This window comes from Mastacembelus armatus, chromosome 12 (assembly GCF_900324485.2).
Source record: "Mastacembelus armatus chromosome 12, fMasArm1.2, whole genome shotgun sequence".
Classification (NCBI taxonomy): Eukaryota; Metazoa; Chordata; class Actinopteri; order Synbranchiformes; family Mastacembelidae; genus Mastacembelus; species Mastacembelus armatus.
In genome coordinates, this window is record NC_046644.1 from 19,961,343 (window position 1) to 19,976,722 (window position 15,380).

Sequence of the window (15,380 nt, forward strand, 5' to 3'; positions counted from 1 at the left end):
AGTTTAAATCCCAGAAACACACTGTGAGACACTGTTGGTGACAGCACACTTTCATAACCACACATGAAAAGCTGCTGCATGTGACGCTCTGAAGCCAAAACATGTGAATGAGCTGAGGATGAAAATGTGAATACACCCTAACTCATTTCAGAGGAGCTGTGACTCCCAAAGCTTCAGAGCCTCTAGAAAGAAGCAATGAGCAACACATTATCTGCTGTTTCCCTAAACTGTGTGAGAACTAAACCGGACTAACTGGAAGGAAACCCAAAATAAATGATCTATAAACTCCTGCAGTGACCTTCTAAGATCTTTGTGTGATCCTTTATGAGAAAAGTTCATGAGCATCAAGTTTGGTTTTCAGAGAGACGTTTCCTGCAGGCAGAGGACGAGGTTCTCTTAATCCAACACGACAGATAGATGCCACGTCCATGGCCACACATACTGGAGCTTCAGGTCCGTGATGTGAGTGTGTGTGTTCTGCTCTGCAAACATCCCTTAAGTCTTTAAGGAGAATTGCTGGTTCTCTCTATAAGCTGAACGTCTGGAAGGGTTTATGTGTGTGTGTGTGTGTGTGTGTGTGTGTGTGTGTGTGGATGTCACAACCCATTAACTTTTATCCCTGTTAGTGGCCTGAAGCAGCCCCAGTGAAGCGGTTTTGGCTCAGCAGCGAGTGAGTGGTCGCCAGCTGAATGGATGTGGATCCTGTGGCAAAGCCCCCAATCCCCCGAGGACCCGGTCTCTGAAAGAAGGGGACAGAAAGAAAGACGGTAAAGGGGCAGGGGGAGGGAAACGGGAGACATTCATAAAGAAATACAAGGATTAAAGCTGCAGTACGTGGCCACTTGGGGGTACAACAAGCTGAGAACAAAGATTACAGGTTACATGATGTTGGAGGAGATACTGTATTTCCTGGTCCCATTCGTTTCCGTGTATTAATGTTAGTGACCCACAGCTGGAGCTCTTGTATAGTATGAAACTCTCCCAGCATGATAAAACAGGTTTCCATAACACATTAGGGGGAAGTTAACTACTAATCCCAAGGTGCATTTCAGCAAAATCCAGTCGCATCCTTTAAAATTCAGTCCTGTGGTACCTGTGGATGGAAGGTAAAGATCACAGTGGGACAAAAAGAACAATCTGCAGATTCCTGGTCAGCTGCCAATTTATTGTGTAATTCAATTTGTTATGTTTTGTGTTTTTATCTTCTAAAACCAATGGACAACAGTGGAGGTCCAACAAGCTAAATCAGGTTCTGGATTCACACACGTTACGCTGAGGACACCATCTATTGGTGCTGTCAGTCTCTGGTTGGGATCTGGACTGAGTGACACACACATTTCAACACTGATGCAAAAAGCTGCAGGGAGAGAAATAACTAGGACTAGTCTGTCAAGGTCTGTCCCTGAAATGACAGAGACAGTGTGTCTGCTGTGAGAGTGTGTGCTGTGGGCCGTCACATGACTGGACAGGGTCTGAGTGAACCAAGACACCCAGGAGGAAGGAGAGCAGGGACCTTTCAACAGAAGGACAACTGGATCAGGACGGGAGACGATGCAATTTTTACTTTCCTGATGGTTTAAACTGAACTTGCACTGGATTCATTGACACTTCAGTGTCATTCACATCTTACTCTGATCCACCTTCATCTTTAATAGCCACAGCTCTAATCACCACTTCCACTCCTTTCAGTGCTCACGACAAAAGTACAAATGCTCCTTTCCCGTTTTAACTGGTTCAGGTACCATGTTTCTTAAAATACTTAAACTTTCAGCAACAAGCACAGGTTGTAGATTTGATCAGAAATGTTTTTAGTTTTGTTTAATTTCTACATTGTAGTTTTACCAAACTGACATTTGAAACATGACAGACGTTCAGACTAATGATTACTGAACATTTCTAGATATTTCTAGTGTATTTACACTGAAGCAAGAGCGTAACCACTTATACCAGAGGCCTTTCGACTAAATCGCAGACTAAAAGAAAAGGAGACTGGCTGAATGAGGCAAGAGCTAGTCATTTATTGTTATTGAGGGAGTTAACATGGTTAACTGCATTGAAAGTCATACAATAAACCTCTGAAGCTTTGAGAGAGGTCCCTCCCTGTGTCACAGAGAGAAAGCTGTAGGAATATACACACAGTATATCTTATTGGCAAGTAGATATGTTTTAGTAAGTACATTCTCCTCTACCTGGTACTCATGTACAATATACATGTTAAAAAATATAGTTTGTTTGCATTGCGATCACCGTTTGTCCTTTTTTGTTCAGGATGAAGCAATTCACATTTAAGTGTTACAGGTTCTTGAATGGCGGTGGAAACTAAAGAGCACTGTTTCGCTTTAATCGCTATCACATACACATAGGCATATGCATAGAAGGCACGTCTATGCATCTAAATTGCTTACATGATAAATGGAAAGCAGTTTTATCATTGGGGAAGAAAAGAAAGCATCCTTGTGGCTATCAGCAGCCACACACTCACAGCACACACACACATATCCCTGCACACACACACACACATCACAGGACACAAAACACAACAAGCAAGCGCTCCACTAAACATTACACAAATACAAAGTCGTCCTTTCCACAATAAAACTGCATACAGTACACCACACTACAGTGGATGGAGTTCACCCAGGGGGAGACAATTCAAAGAAAACAGAAAAACACTGATTTCATGATTTCTTTGCTGTGAAAAGCAGCTGTTCAATCCTGGATCAGTGGTTGGTGAGAACCGTCCCTCAAGGCAAAGAGGAGAGCTGCTCCTCCCTTTTTCTCTCAACCGAGAGACTCGGCGCTGTTTCTCCAAGTTCAGTCACAAGACTGCAGTTTGTCAAGGCGCAGTGATGGTGAGCAAATGTGCAGAAGCTGGAAAGGCTCGGCAGAAGCAAATACTGAGGCCACACGTTTGAAATGAGTGAGTCAGGATGGAAACAACTTGCTGAACACTGTAGCTGTTTATCTGTCTGGAGTTGGATGAAAAGATTGATACCAGTCTCAGTCCCTTTAAATATGAAGCCACAGAGAAGGTTAGCCTAGCTTAGCATAATGAATGGAAGCAGAGGGAAACAGCTAGCCTGGGACAAGTCACTGCACCAGGCCAAGAAAAGGCTCCAGCACAAAATGACCCACATGACCAGAGCTTGGTTAAACAGTTCCATCAGGTTCTAATGACTTTAGCCATGTAACGACTGATAGTTTCACTCTGCTCTTCCTGCTCTGGGTTTACATTCCCTTCACACACACAGGATTCACAGGCAACGAGGCATCATTCAACCCAAAGCTGCTGTTTTGTGATCTGACTACTGCTAATGCTAATGCTACCACATCACTTCCTGCTGCTGCTTCTTCCCCCTCCTCCTCGCATAAAAAACAAACTTTTATTATGAAGGCATCACAGGAAATGGAATATATTTGTTTGTGATCAAAGACGCCTACAGAAAACAAAAACACAAACATTTGCAGCGTTTTCTGACAGTAACTGAACAAACTCCTCACTGCGCCCACATTCGCAGGATAAAGTCTCCAAAATAGTCACGACTGCAGATTCTTCTTACTGACTGCACTGGAAACAGGCAAACCAGCTGCTTGTTTGTTATGGTTCCGTACAAAGCAGCCGCTCAGCAACTGTTTGCAGTTGTATTCAAACGCACCTGCTGTTACCAAGGAATGAAATCTCCAGGACTATAACTTAAAACAACTGAGATATAATGTGTAAAAAACATTTAAATGTGGTGATGAAGGTTCCCCTGTTTTAAGCTAAGCTAACTGGCTACAGCTTCATATTTAACGCAGAACTGAGTGATATCAATCTCAGGAATAAGACTGTTTCAATACTGAACTATTCCTTTCAATATTACTTTGATTAGTAAAAAAAAAAATCCTGCGTGTACTTGTGTGAGTATTACCTAGTAAAGAGACTAAACTATCCTGCCAAAGCCGAGAGATGTGTGACTGTTAAAAAACATTAAGTACATGTGGTGCTCCAAATAGGCAATAGTACACAGAAGGCATTCATCTTTAAAAGAACAAGAACTGAAGAGTAATATGCACTTTAAAAAAAAAACTTACACAACAACGTTTTTTGGCAGCTGTGCGTCTGTGGTGATGCCTGAAACTGAGATACACACAGACTCTCCTGAAATCTTCATACGTCCTCACACTGACTGACATAGAAGTGCGGGCAAGAAACTCCTCTGCAAATCCCAGATTTGATTCTTAATAAATCCACCCGGTGAATCAAGGCTTGACTGTAACGGTTATGCTGCCAAGTCAAAGTGCAGCATTAAGGACATTCGGCGTGAGCTCAGGAATGGTTCATTAAGAGACAAAAGCAGATTAAACCCAAGTGAACTAAAAAGAAAGACGTTAAGTCACACTCCGAACAGCCTGGATTTCAGTTCATCTTCCAGGCGGTTCTGGTGTGAAAAGGAATTGATGTTTAGAAGTTAGTGGATCATCGGTAACGGTGGTGTTACACTATAATGCCAAGATTACTTCGTTCAGAAACACTAATGCAGTGAAAACTAGACAATAATCACTGGAAACTTTGACCCTCCTTTGTCCACAAATAAGATCCTGTCTCTCACTGCTTTAAAGGCCTAACAGAGACTTTGGAGAAATGTGGACAGAACGCTTTGTGGTTTTGGCACAGGCCTCTCTTCCCTCTACAACAATCTACACAACTTTCCATTGGTCATTAAAAAAACGAGCGAGTGTTAGGTGCTAGATTTCCCTCTGAGGAGAGCGCCCACTGTTTGCAGCCCTTGCTGGGGTCAAACTTAATAAAGGCTAAACCCAAACTGTGGTTTAGTGGGAGATTTAGTGTGTTAGGCTTCTCACAGTGGTTTCGATTTCAACTAGAGGGCAAACGTCTGAGGAGCGAGAACAAGAGGAACCCGGTGTCTGGTCTCGCTCGTGTTTTTGTTTTTTTTCCATTGTTCCATGTCATTACGGTCAAGTCTCAGGCGTCAAGGTGTGGCTGGAGAAAAAACTGTCAGGTATCAAGATCCTGAAAGAGACAAAGGACAAAAACACATTAAAGCTGTGACTTTGACTTCAACAGCAGGTAGAGGCAGGTCCTAAAAAGATGATTATTCATCACTACACGTTACAGACATTTGGACCCACTGTTCATATAAAAACACACATTCTTCCAGTTGCTTTAACTGGCCCCTATTTGAATAGCGTGTACGTTCAGGATTTCCTTCTATGACGAGCAGCATTCTGAACCAGCATTCTGCTGCATGTACCTGGAACTTGTAGAGCACTGGGGTCAAAGGTGAATCTCATCTGTAGCTCTTCTGCTGCTGCATCAGGCCCACGTTCTCATACACTCTGGAGCTGTCCTCCCTCATCCTGAGGACACAGAACACAGACGACTGACAGGGCTTTCTTCTGACTGAGCGGTGCATGAGCTACACACAGTGTGATAACTGCAGGTAACCAGTACTCAGCTATACCACTCTGGACTTTGTTTTGGATCATTAGACCCTCTAGAGGCTGGAAAGAAGTTAGACAGAGGAGCAGAGTTACTTACTCTGTGCAGGTGGGAGTAGGAATGGGAGTGCAGGGAGGCAGAGGGCTCTGCTCTCCTCCAGTCAGGTCAGACAAAGAGTATTTAATGTTGGTGTACTCGCGTCCTTTAATCTTACTTTTCTGCCGAGGAGAAAGCAGAGACAGGTTAGTGACAGGAGCAGAAAAAGCAGAAATGAAGAAGTGAGCGGTTGTTTGCTGCAGACCTGCTCCTCCTCTATGCGTTTCTGCAGAGTTTCTATGTAGTGCTGCACAGCCATGTAGATAAACCTGTACTGCGCCTCGGTCTGCACCATCCCCGAGCGCTGAGAACGAACCATCTGGATGGTCTTTGGCACGTCGATGTCACAGTCCACCCCTGCGGCGGGAACACGACATACACCATCAGCACACACTTACACTAATACTATCACTGATAGTTAGACAACCTCGTATCCTGCTGAACTGCAGTCAGATCAATAAGTTCATCAACTAATGACATGAAGACCTTTCAAATCTGATGCGTTGGAAGGAGGGAAAACGGGCACAGCAAGGACCTGAGCGACTTTGACATGGATTAGCAGGATTTTATCAGGATGGGAGACGTGACGGGTGTAAATGTGGCCTGGGTGCAAAGAATCCAGACTCACCTTTTTCTCTGATCACATCTATCAGGATGTCGATCACTATAAACGTCCCTGTCCGCCCAATCCCTGCACTGCAGAACAAAAGAGAACATCTTGGATTAAACGAGTGTCCTCCGCTCCCACTGCTATTGCTGTGGCTCATTTCCTGAAGCGTCTCCGGCGTTTGGCGTGAGCGTACCTGCAGTGTACCGCTATAGGCCCGGCCTCCAGTATGCCCTCTTGTTTCAGGTTGACCTCCTCTAAGAAGTCGAGCACACCGCCGGCCTCAGTGGGGACTCCGTGATCCGGCCAGGCCTTGAAGTGATACTGCCAAACTGTGCGTTCTGTGTTGCCCTGAACACACACAGGAGAATAACCTTTCAACATACAGGGTGATCAAACTGAGCTTCAAACTGAGCAGTTACCACCTCGATACGTGAACACTGAGGGTTTTGAAAGGACCAGTCCGGAAATGATTTTTTAAAACATGCATTAGTCTGTTCTATTCAAGGATCAAACCAGTGATTTTCTGTTTGTTGTTTACCACAAATCTAATCCACACACTGGTGAACTCACATGGTGAGAAGAACCATGTGAGCCAGTGCAGCGGTGCGGATCCCTGCTGTGGTTTCAACAGTTTTTGGGGACAGACCAACAAGCTAAACCAGGTTCTGGGTCCACACACATTACGCTGAGGACACCACATTCATTGGTGCTGTCAGTCTCTGGATGGGATTTGTGCAGAATAAGAAACAGAGAAAACCACTGGTGTTCTCTTTCAAACTCACGTTTTTCACTGTGCAATTCTGGGATGTGATGTACTTTAAAATATTTGAAATATTTAGGCCTAAGAAAGGATTTCAGTTCTTTCAAGTGTTTTATTACCACCACATGTTAGAAGAATGTTATGACCGTTTAAGGATTGTGTTAAAACTAAAACTCTGAAGTTTAAAATTCATCATTTCAAACCCCATTCCCCACTTATTGTCCAAGGTATGAAAAGCTGCATGTGCATCCATGTAAACAACATGTTCATTCAAATGTCACCTACTCACCACTGCCATGTAGTGAAGTCGCACCAAAACAATTACAGTGTTAGTTTGTTCACACACTGGACTTACCTGTCCCACCTTGGACAGTTTGAGCTCTCTTAAGGTGTAGTCGTGTGCAGCCGTCTCTCTGACATTGCGTACACGCATGGCGCCGTACTCCTTCAGAGCCGACATGTCCGGCCAGTACTTCACACATTTACTCTGTTGGGACACAACATCCACTTTGTCACATGTCCTTTGGTTCCAGTGTCTCCACTGTGATTATATGCTGGTTTTCTTTGTCTTCTGTGATTGTAAATCCAACATCGTTTGGTTAAAAATAACAACCAAACTGATCAGTCAACTAATCAGGACTCATGATCCTCTATAACGAAAATCCTCATTAGTGGATTCTCGGTTCCAGCTTTGTTTTGATTCTGATTTTTGATGTCAGAGGTTTAACTTCAGAACTGTCCAACACAAAACTACAAACTGCCTTGACAGAGCATCATGCTCACCTTTCCCCTCTCCACCTCTTTGGTGGTCATGACGATGACCCGAGAGTTCACCTGAAACACCATCCTCCAGAAGTCACTGATGGTGTTCTGCAGACAGCCCTGAGTGGCGATGTAGCTCTTCTTCATCTTGGCGCTGTTGCACTTTGCGTCCAGCTCCGGCTGCAGACACAAACATCACTTAGTACATTTTCATTTCTGTTCTGTACTTCAGTGCAAATTTGAACTACATGCACTTTACTGGAGTATGTGCAGGTTATGCACAACTTTATACTTTTACTCCACATCCCAGAGGTAGATACTCTACTTTTTACTGCTACAGTTACTTCCTGTCCAGTAAAAGCTTCAAACATATGAGATCTTGTAGAATATGATGCTCTGCTGCAGATGAAGTTATCCACAGTTTATAAAGTACTTCAAACTGATCTGATCTTAAACAACTACTGCAGTAAAGTTCAGCAGAATGAGGACTTTTACTTTGATACTTGGCTGATTACACTTGGACACTTCTACTTCAATAAGACTGAATGCAGGACTTCTCCTTGTAGTGGGGTACTTAAAGTGTGGTACTGCTGCTGGTACTGCAGTAAAGGATCTGAGTACTTCTTCCAGCACTGCACACAGGTCAGTCAGCTGAGCTGAACCAACATGGAGTCAAAACAAGCAAAAAGGAACAAACTGACTGTCCAGCTGTAAAGCTGCAGGATCAATGCATATACAACAGACGTGTGTGTTTCCTGAGGATACTACCATGATGATATTAGCATTGATGTAGTCAGAGCCTGGCTCGTTCGTGTCTCCATCGTTGAGCACCACTCGTGTGTGGTCGACTGGAAGCAGAAAGAGAAAGAGTGCGGTCAGTCGCGGTTACCACCCCCTCAGTGAACTGCTGAACTGAAACGATGTAGTGAAAGAGTCGTCAGGGTTTCTTACAAGGCAGAATGTTTTTGTATCTGTTCTTGTTTTTGTTCTCTTGTCTCTGGCCCTCTTTGCGACTGTAGAGAAGTTTGCACTCCTGTTGCTGCAAGGTCTGGATGCAAACAGAAACAATTCAACATGTCGTCATGTCAACCTCCTTTTCAGAAACTGAATCTGTACGTTTAGTTGAAGGCTTTAACTCACTCAGACAGACACATGTAAAGGTGCGTGATCTAACATCTGATCAGCAAGATGAACTAAGCCAGTGAAAAATGTTTTCTGCACCTCTAAAGGACTAGACAACTTATTCTGCAGCTGAGGCCTAATGGTGCGTTCACACGCACACAACACAAAGCAGTGGATGATATTATCAGTAGGAGTTCTGCAGTGTGCTGTACTGAAGATGTCCGTGGTTTCAGTGGTTTCCACTGAAGGTAGAAAAAGTCAATCTGGTTCAACTTTCTCTGCAGTGCAACATCATCAAGACGCTGCGTCGGCCAATCACATACATGCAAACACGCGCTGCAGGTGGAGGACCATGTGACATGTACGCCATGTTTCTACTGCTGCCCTGACACATTTTGTACAATCCTGTGTGAGTGTCACAGACTTTATTAAGTGGAATCTGCTCCTTCAACTGGACTTCCTCAGTTGTATTTTACTGTCTTGATGGTACATGAAACAACATATTCAACCCAGTTTCAAATCTTTTTTTTCTTACACAGATGCAAAAAATAAAACTGATCACTTACAAAGCTCATCATGATTTTTTTTACATAGCAGTGATGTGGCTGCTGACTCAGACCTGACCACATTTCCCTGATGAGCTGTGTGTGTGAAACACGCCTTAGCCTGTATGTTTACGTACAGAAAGGACAGACACTGTCTGGTGCAGAAAAAGAGACAAGTCAGAGGAGCTGCATGAAAGAATGAAAATACTTAAAAACAGAGCCACCCACCTCAAACTCTTCCCAGAAGCCCTGTTTGACCTTGTCTGTGGCCTCTGCCAGTTTGCTCAGCTCCCTGACTCGACTTTCGATCTCTGCCGCGTTAATCCGAGTAGTGTTCAGGGGCTGCAGAGAGAACAACGAGAAAAGTGTCCTCAGCTCACTGTTCCACTGACTTTGAGGACGCTTTGCAGACATGGACATTTGGGAGGTACCTGTTTGAGCTGAAGCACAGTGCCCAGAGTTTCCACCATGGGGTTCTTTTTGTAGTGCTCCACCAAGTCAGTGAGCGAGTCAAACTTCTCCCCTCCACCCACGTCATACTTTTGGTCATGCTACATAAAAAGACAGTCACATCAGCCACAAGTACAAAAGTCCTGTTTGAGACTAAACAGACTCAGATCTGCACGCACGCATGAAACCAGGGTCCTCAGATTCCTTCAGTCCAGTTCTAAATATCTGAATGTAAGGGGGCAGGGTTTACCTGGCAGCGGATCATGACATGAGTGACTTTGGGTTTGCTGTCACTGCTGTCTGTCTTGTCGTCTCCTGTACGAACGGACAGAACAAAATCCCCAGGATGGCTCTGACTCTCTCTCACCAGGAAGCTGCCGTTCTTCCCTTTCTCTGTCAGCAGCTTCTCAGCCTCCCGGCCCGACAGGTGTCCGTGGAACCACCTGACAAAACACACAGCGACAAAACAACCGTTCGGTATCCTTCTCGACTGGACTCTGCTCGCTCGAAAAGCTTCACTTTATGAAACATCTTTGTTTTCTCTGGAGCGTCTCTGGTTCCAGAAAGGAGGAACAACTCCACTAAAACATACAGCTGGAAGCTGGTTTTATTTCTGGGGATATAAAACACGGTAACTTTAAATGGCACAGACTTTAACAAAGTTAAAAGCACAAACTGCATTTAGAGAAGAGTTAGTGTGGATGAATGTAATGAGAGCACCGGATGTATAACCACTACATGGTCAGTTCCTCTTTCTTAGCATGAAAAAGTACATTTCCCACTAACTCTACTTTATGATATGTAGCAGATGAAATTGGGGAACTGCAGTATTACTGTATTTGACAGCAACACACCAGCTACTGAGTGGACCTTTCCACTACAATACTAATTTCAAAAAACAACCTGAAGTGGAACTGATAATATCCGAACAGTTGCTAAGGACTACGTCCAAGCACAACAATATAAAATCGAGGGCCCTCACTGACCTCTCGGAGGTGGGGTCGGCACAGTTGAGAGGATACTTGAGCTCAATAACGTCTCCATTTTTCTCTTTCAGTTGCCCATGATGCTCCATGTAATACTGCACCAGCTCTGCCAGAGTGGCAAACTTCTCCCCACCGTAAAGGTCATAGTAGTCTCCTGTGTTCTGGATCTTGATGTGGGTGACAGCTCCATTTCGCCTGCGGAGAAAGTACAGTCGTTTAGAGGAAGCCAGAGCATGAAGATCAGGGACACAAACAGGCCCACACGTTCTTGGCTTAAAGTCAAATCATTTAGTATAAATCAAACAACCTTTGTAAAGCACCGTCTTATTCTCACATACTGGGACATTATGAACAAATGACACTAGTCTAATAGTAAATGCTGCAGAAATACTGCTGACTCAACATTATACTTTAGTTTGACTTATTACATGAACCAATCACTTCTTCTGTTTCTTCATTTAAACTGGGACAATACATATTAATAAACATCAACCACTATGAGTCATGAACATAGGCCAGATTTAGCCACACAGGCTGAGTTTCATCTGCAGTCCCACGGCAGGTTGATGTTACAGCAAATCAACAGGCATTTCACAGAAATTCAAACATGCACCACAAGAACAAAAACACATACACAACTTCAGCACAAAAACAGCTAAACTTATGACATCAGACTTGACCGACTGCTTTATAAGAGTCAAACACGGCCTAGTTTAAGAACCCAGTTTAAGAACCTAGTTCAAGAACCCTAATTGTGTGGTTTTTCTGTTTTATGCAGCAACAAACTGAAACAGAGGCACAACCATTAGTCAATCAGCAAAAATGAAATGAATTAACTTCAAGTGATTTATTAAGCAAAAATATGAATTCTCTGATTTCTTTCCATCTATTTACTGTTCTCTCTGTTTTAGATCAATGTAAACTGAAAATATTTGGACCGTTGCACATGGAAACAGACTGCATCACATAAGACTCTGATAAAAAGTGACTATGTCAGACATTTTATAGACCAATGAATGAGAATTTAACAGAAGATTAATTAGTAACAGTCATGAGCTGCAGCCGTGAACTAAATATCTTTGAGTTTTGAACCGTTAGTCAACAGCATCATCTGGGGCTCTAGGAACGTGAGACAGCTTCTTCTGAGACATATTACAGACCAAAACCTTAACAGGATGATCAGTGATCATTTGCTGCAGCCCTATTTGCAGCATTATGCATGTTTTGTATCCTCCAGCTCTACTGATGCAGAGTGCATGTTTAGGATTAAAATTAGTAACGTGATAAATAGTACAAGACACATGCATCATTAACAAGATGGGCGCAAATTCTGTTAAGTGCATGAGGTGAGCGAGCAAAGAAAAAGCAGAATGATGGCAGAGATTTGATCTTAAAGGAAAACATCATGACAAAAACCAGACAGAAACTAGGGTGAGTCACTGAAGGTGGCCACCATTATCTCAGAAAACAGAAAAGGAGAAGCTGTGGCTGATTTGTGGCTCAGCAGATGTAACCTTGGATGACTTCTGGTTAAGCCTGGCAGAATGTGCACATGACGAGCCAGACGAGCTGGTCTGAACCAGCAGAGACTAGTCCCCCTGTGGAAATGGTTCAGTCTTCACAAGAGGAACATGCCTTGTTTAGTTTCCATAGGAAGTAAATATGGAGCGAGATGAGAGACTGCACAGTTAAAATATGAGACTGTAACAAAAATAACACCGGCTACTTCAGCTAAACTGAACTAATGATACTTCATCTTCCAAATTTATGACCAAACACAGCCTGAGATAAAACCACAAACTTTTTTTTTTTTTTTTTTTTATTAGTAAAGAGCTGCTCTTCCTTCTTTGGATCATGCTCCTATCAACCAACATAGCTCATGGTTGGGGATTCAGTGTGTGAACCCTTTTTAATTTTCACGCAGGCATCATTTAATAGTGTGAACAAGCTGAAACACTGGCACAGTGGGTCATCTCAGTGAATTATGTTCAGTGTGTCAGCTAACAAGTGTTTGCACTTCCAGCAGACACGCAGCAACATGATGATCCGTTTGGAGTCAGGTTTGTCTCCACCTGATAAATCCCACTCCAATATTTACTGTACCCTCCTCCTAGCTCTGGTTTGATCTCCTCCACCTCCTGAATGTAATATCTGCTGATTTAGCTGCTAAATGTTCATCATCTGTTTGCTGCTGGGCTGTGACTACCCGCTGTGACTACCCGTGTCCAGTGAGTTTATCATAGCTCTTTGCTCTCATCTGCATGCAACAGATCTGCATCTGTTTCAGCAGACACAAAGCCTTTCAAATTACAGTCATCTGATTATCATTATAAAGCATTGATTAGTACAGCTTAGTTTTAAAAAGCCTGTATTTAAAGGTATATGCACCTATAAAATAGATGCAACAAAGGCACAACCCGATGTGAAAATGTACAACGAACAGATCCAAGGGCACAGAACAGAACATCTAAAGTGATGGATCTTTCATTTTTACTATGACTCCTCACGTACAGAAGCAAAAATATCAGACGTTTTATTTGGAGGCTTTTAGAGACATATTCCACTTTCTGCTGCAGTAAATGTCAGGAGTGTCGTCTCTTACCGTACTGAGAGGGTGAAGTCTCCTGGATTGCTCTTACTGGGTCTGGCTAAAAAGCTCCCGTCCACTCCTCGGGTCAGCAGGAGGTTTTCAGCCTCCACACCTGTGATGTTGGGGTGAAACCACCTGAGAGGAGGAAAACACTGATCAGACTCAGGCTAAATAGAATGATTTGGGGTTAACACTGATGAGGTGAAGGTGCAGATGCATATAAGATAAAAAAAAAACTATGGAGCACCCTGTAGCCTAACGGTTAAGGCACATATCACGTAGCTGCAACGTCCACAGCTGGATTCTCAGACAGGGGACCTTTGCTGCATGTCATAACCCACTCAAACAGGCTGTCCACATGTTTACATTCCTATCAATTACTCAACAGCATCAGGACAAGTCTGACTGCTCCCAGATTCATCATGCAGCCCCACACCGAGCTGAACTGAAACAAGCAGGAGTCCAGCACTTTTCTTATTTAACTTTTCATGTTTATTTGCTGTGTGTGAATGAACTTCTAACGTCTGAGGACCAAAACACACATGCAGCTATTTTTACCATATAAACCTATGTGGCCTGTACCTTAATACCCATCACTTTGGCCTCATACCCAGTGTTTTCTTACTTTTCAAACTATATTTAAAACGTTTCTCTTCTCATTCGCTCTGTGTTTTTTCTTTCTTTTAAATCTCTTCATAAAAATGTGCGACTGCCTGTTGCTCCTTGGGGTTTTTTTCTGTCCCAAATCCAGACTCTAAGGACAGAAAGTAGATTTTCTGTGTGCTATAACTGACTGTGTCTGATAAACAGCAACTCATAGCACAACAACCACTCTGAGGTTTAAACTATAATAGTTGTATTCGGGATTTCCTTTGCCAAGCTAGTACTAGCTAGTTTAACCAGCTAACTCATTAACTAGTTTTGGGAGCAGGGTTAAACAGTGAGGTGATAAACATCTTCAGGCTGGGCTCTAAGTTGCCGGTATGTGCTAAACGAAGCGGTTCTTAGCTAACGTTAGCTATTTTCCGCTATCTGTCACTTTGGGCACACTCGCCGATGTTTACCGACACATAAACAACAAACAGCTGACTTTAATTCCGGTTAGCTCGCAGGCTAACGTGACCCGCAGACGTTGTTTTCCACACTCACCTCCGAGATGTCATTTTTTTCGTTCCTCGCTGGCAGTTAGCACTAGCTTCAACTAGCTACCTAACGTCTCCGACCGTTTCTGCTTCGATCACGGAGTAAAGTGCTTCATCGGCGGGTCAGAGCAGGCACCGAAATCTGGGCACCGACAGCAAACGTTAAAACTATGCGTTACAGAAAAAGTCTCTAGGCCTCGGCCCCGGAGACTTCAGAGCGAGTCGAGCATTGGACGTCACCAAAAGCGACAAACTAGACGATGCGTGGATTTATTCACCATGGAAGGCCGGTGTTCTGCGGCTTTGCCCCGTCAAATGGCGCAATAGAATTCCGCCCGTCCGGCGAACACTGTGCTATAAATTAAAGCGTCCTACCGCTTTCACTGCGCGCATGCGCATTAGCAGCATAGTTTGTGACTACAGCGGCACAAGCGGCAAACGGCGCGGCAGGTCGCGGCAGCGAAGACTCTACCGCCCTCGCGGCAAAGTGGCGAAACTCGCAGTATAACAGTGTATAATTTTAAACCTTGTATTTTGTTTGTATTGGATTTATACTCTATCAGTCCCACAGATCAACGTGCCAAATAATAGTAGTGTAGATTTTAAAGGATTATAAAAATACAGGATTTAAAAGATCCGTCTTTCCTCACCTATGTTTTCTATTATGAATTATGGAAAGATGTGAACATATATGCTGTATTTAATCTAGCCAAATATTTGATATTAGTGTTTCCCAAATTGGGCTTCCTAACATGTAGCTCAATTAAATTGTTTAAATACCCAAAGGTTTATAATATTTTGGGCAGTTGTGTCTTCTAATATAATTATTTTTCGTGTTTATCTTATTTAGTGTCTGTTGTCATTTTGTGTCTCT

General features: G+C 43.4%; 1 protein-coding gene across 1 annotated transcript; it reads right to left on the reverse strand.

The window, feature by feature from the left end:
* Window positions 1-1,994: 1,994 nt before the first annotated feature.
* ptpn11a (protein tyrosine phosphatase non-receptor type 11a) lies at window positions 1,995-14,765 on the reverse strand. The gene is made up of 16 exons (XM_026297486.1): window positions 14,514-14,765; window positions 13,377-13,499; window positions 10,775-10,969; window positions 10,039-10,231; window positions 9,770-9,889; window positions 9,567-9,680; window positions 8,623-8,719; window positions 8,440-8,519; window positions 7,693-7,851; window positions 7,265-7,396; window positions 6,343-6,497; window positions 6,168-6,235; window positions 5,745-5,896; window positions 5,543-5,661; window positions 5,256-5,361; window positions 1,995-5,014 (listed from the first exon to the last, which is right to left on the reverse strand). The coding sequence occupies exons 1-15, from the start codon at window positions 14,525-14,527 to the stop codon at window positions 5,292-5,294; spliced, it is 1,791 nt and encodes a 596-aa protein (XP_026153271.1). The 5' UTR covers window positions 14,528-14,765; the 3' UTR covers window positions 1,995-5,014; window positions 5,256-5,291.
* Window positions 14,766-15,380: the final 615 nt, after the last annotated feature.

What these genes read in the sequence shown, in the direction of transcription:
- ptpn11a (XM_026297486.1), bottom strand. An exon ending in GCTTCTGGGAAGAGTTTGAG is followed by an intron (nt 8,720 to 9,566) that starts GTGGGTGGCTCT and finishes GTTTGCATCCAG; the next exon opens with ACCTTGCAGCAACAGGAGTG. An exon ending in AAGAGGTGGAGAGGGGAAAG is followed by an intron (nt 7,397 to 7,692) that starts GTGAGCATGATG and finishes GTGTCCCAACAG; the next exon opens with AGTAAATGTGTGAAGTACTG.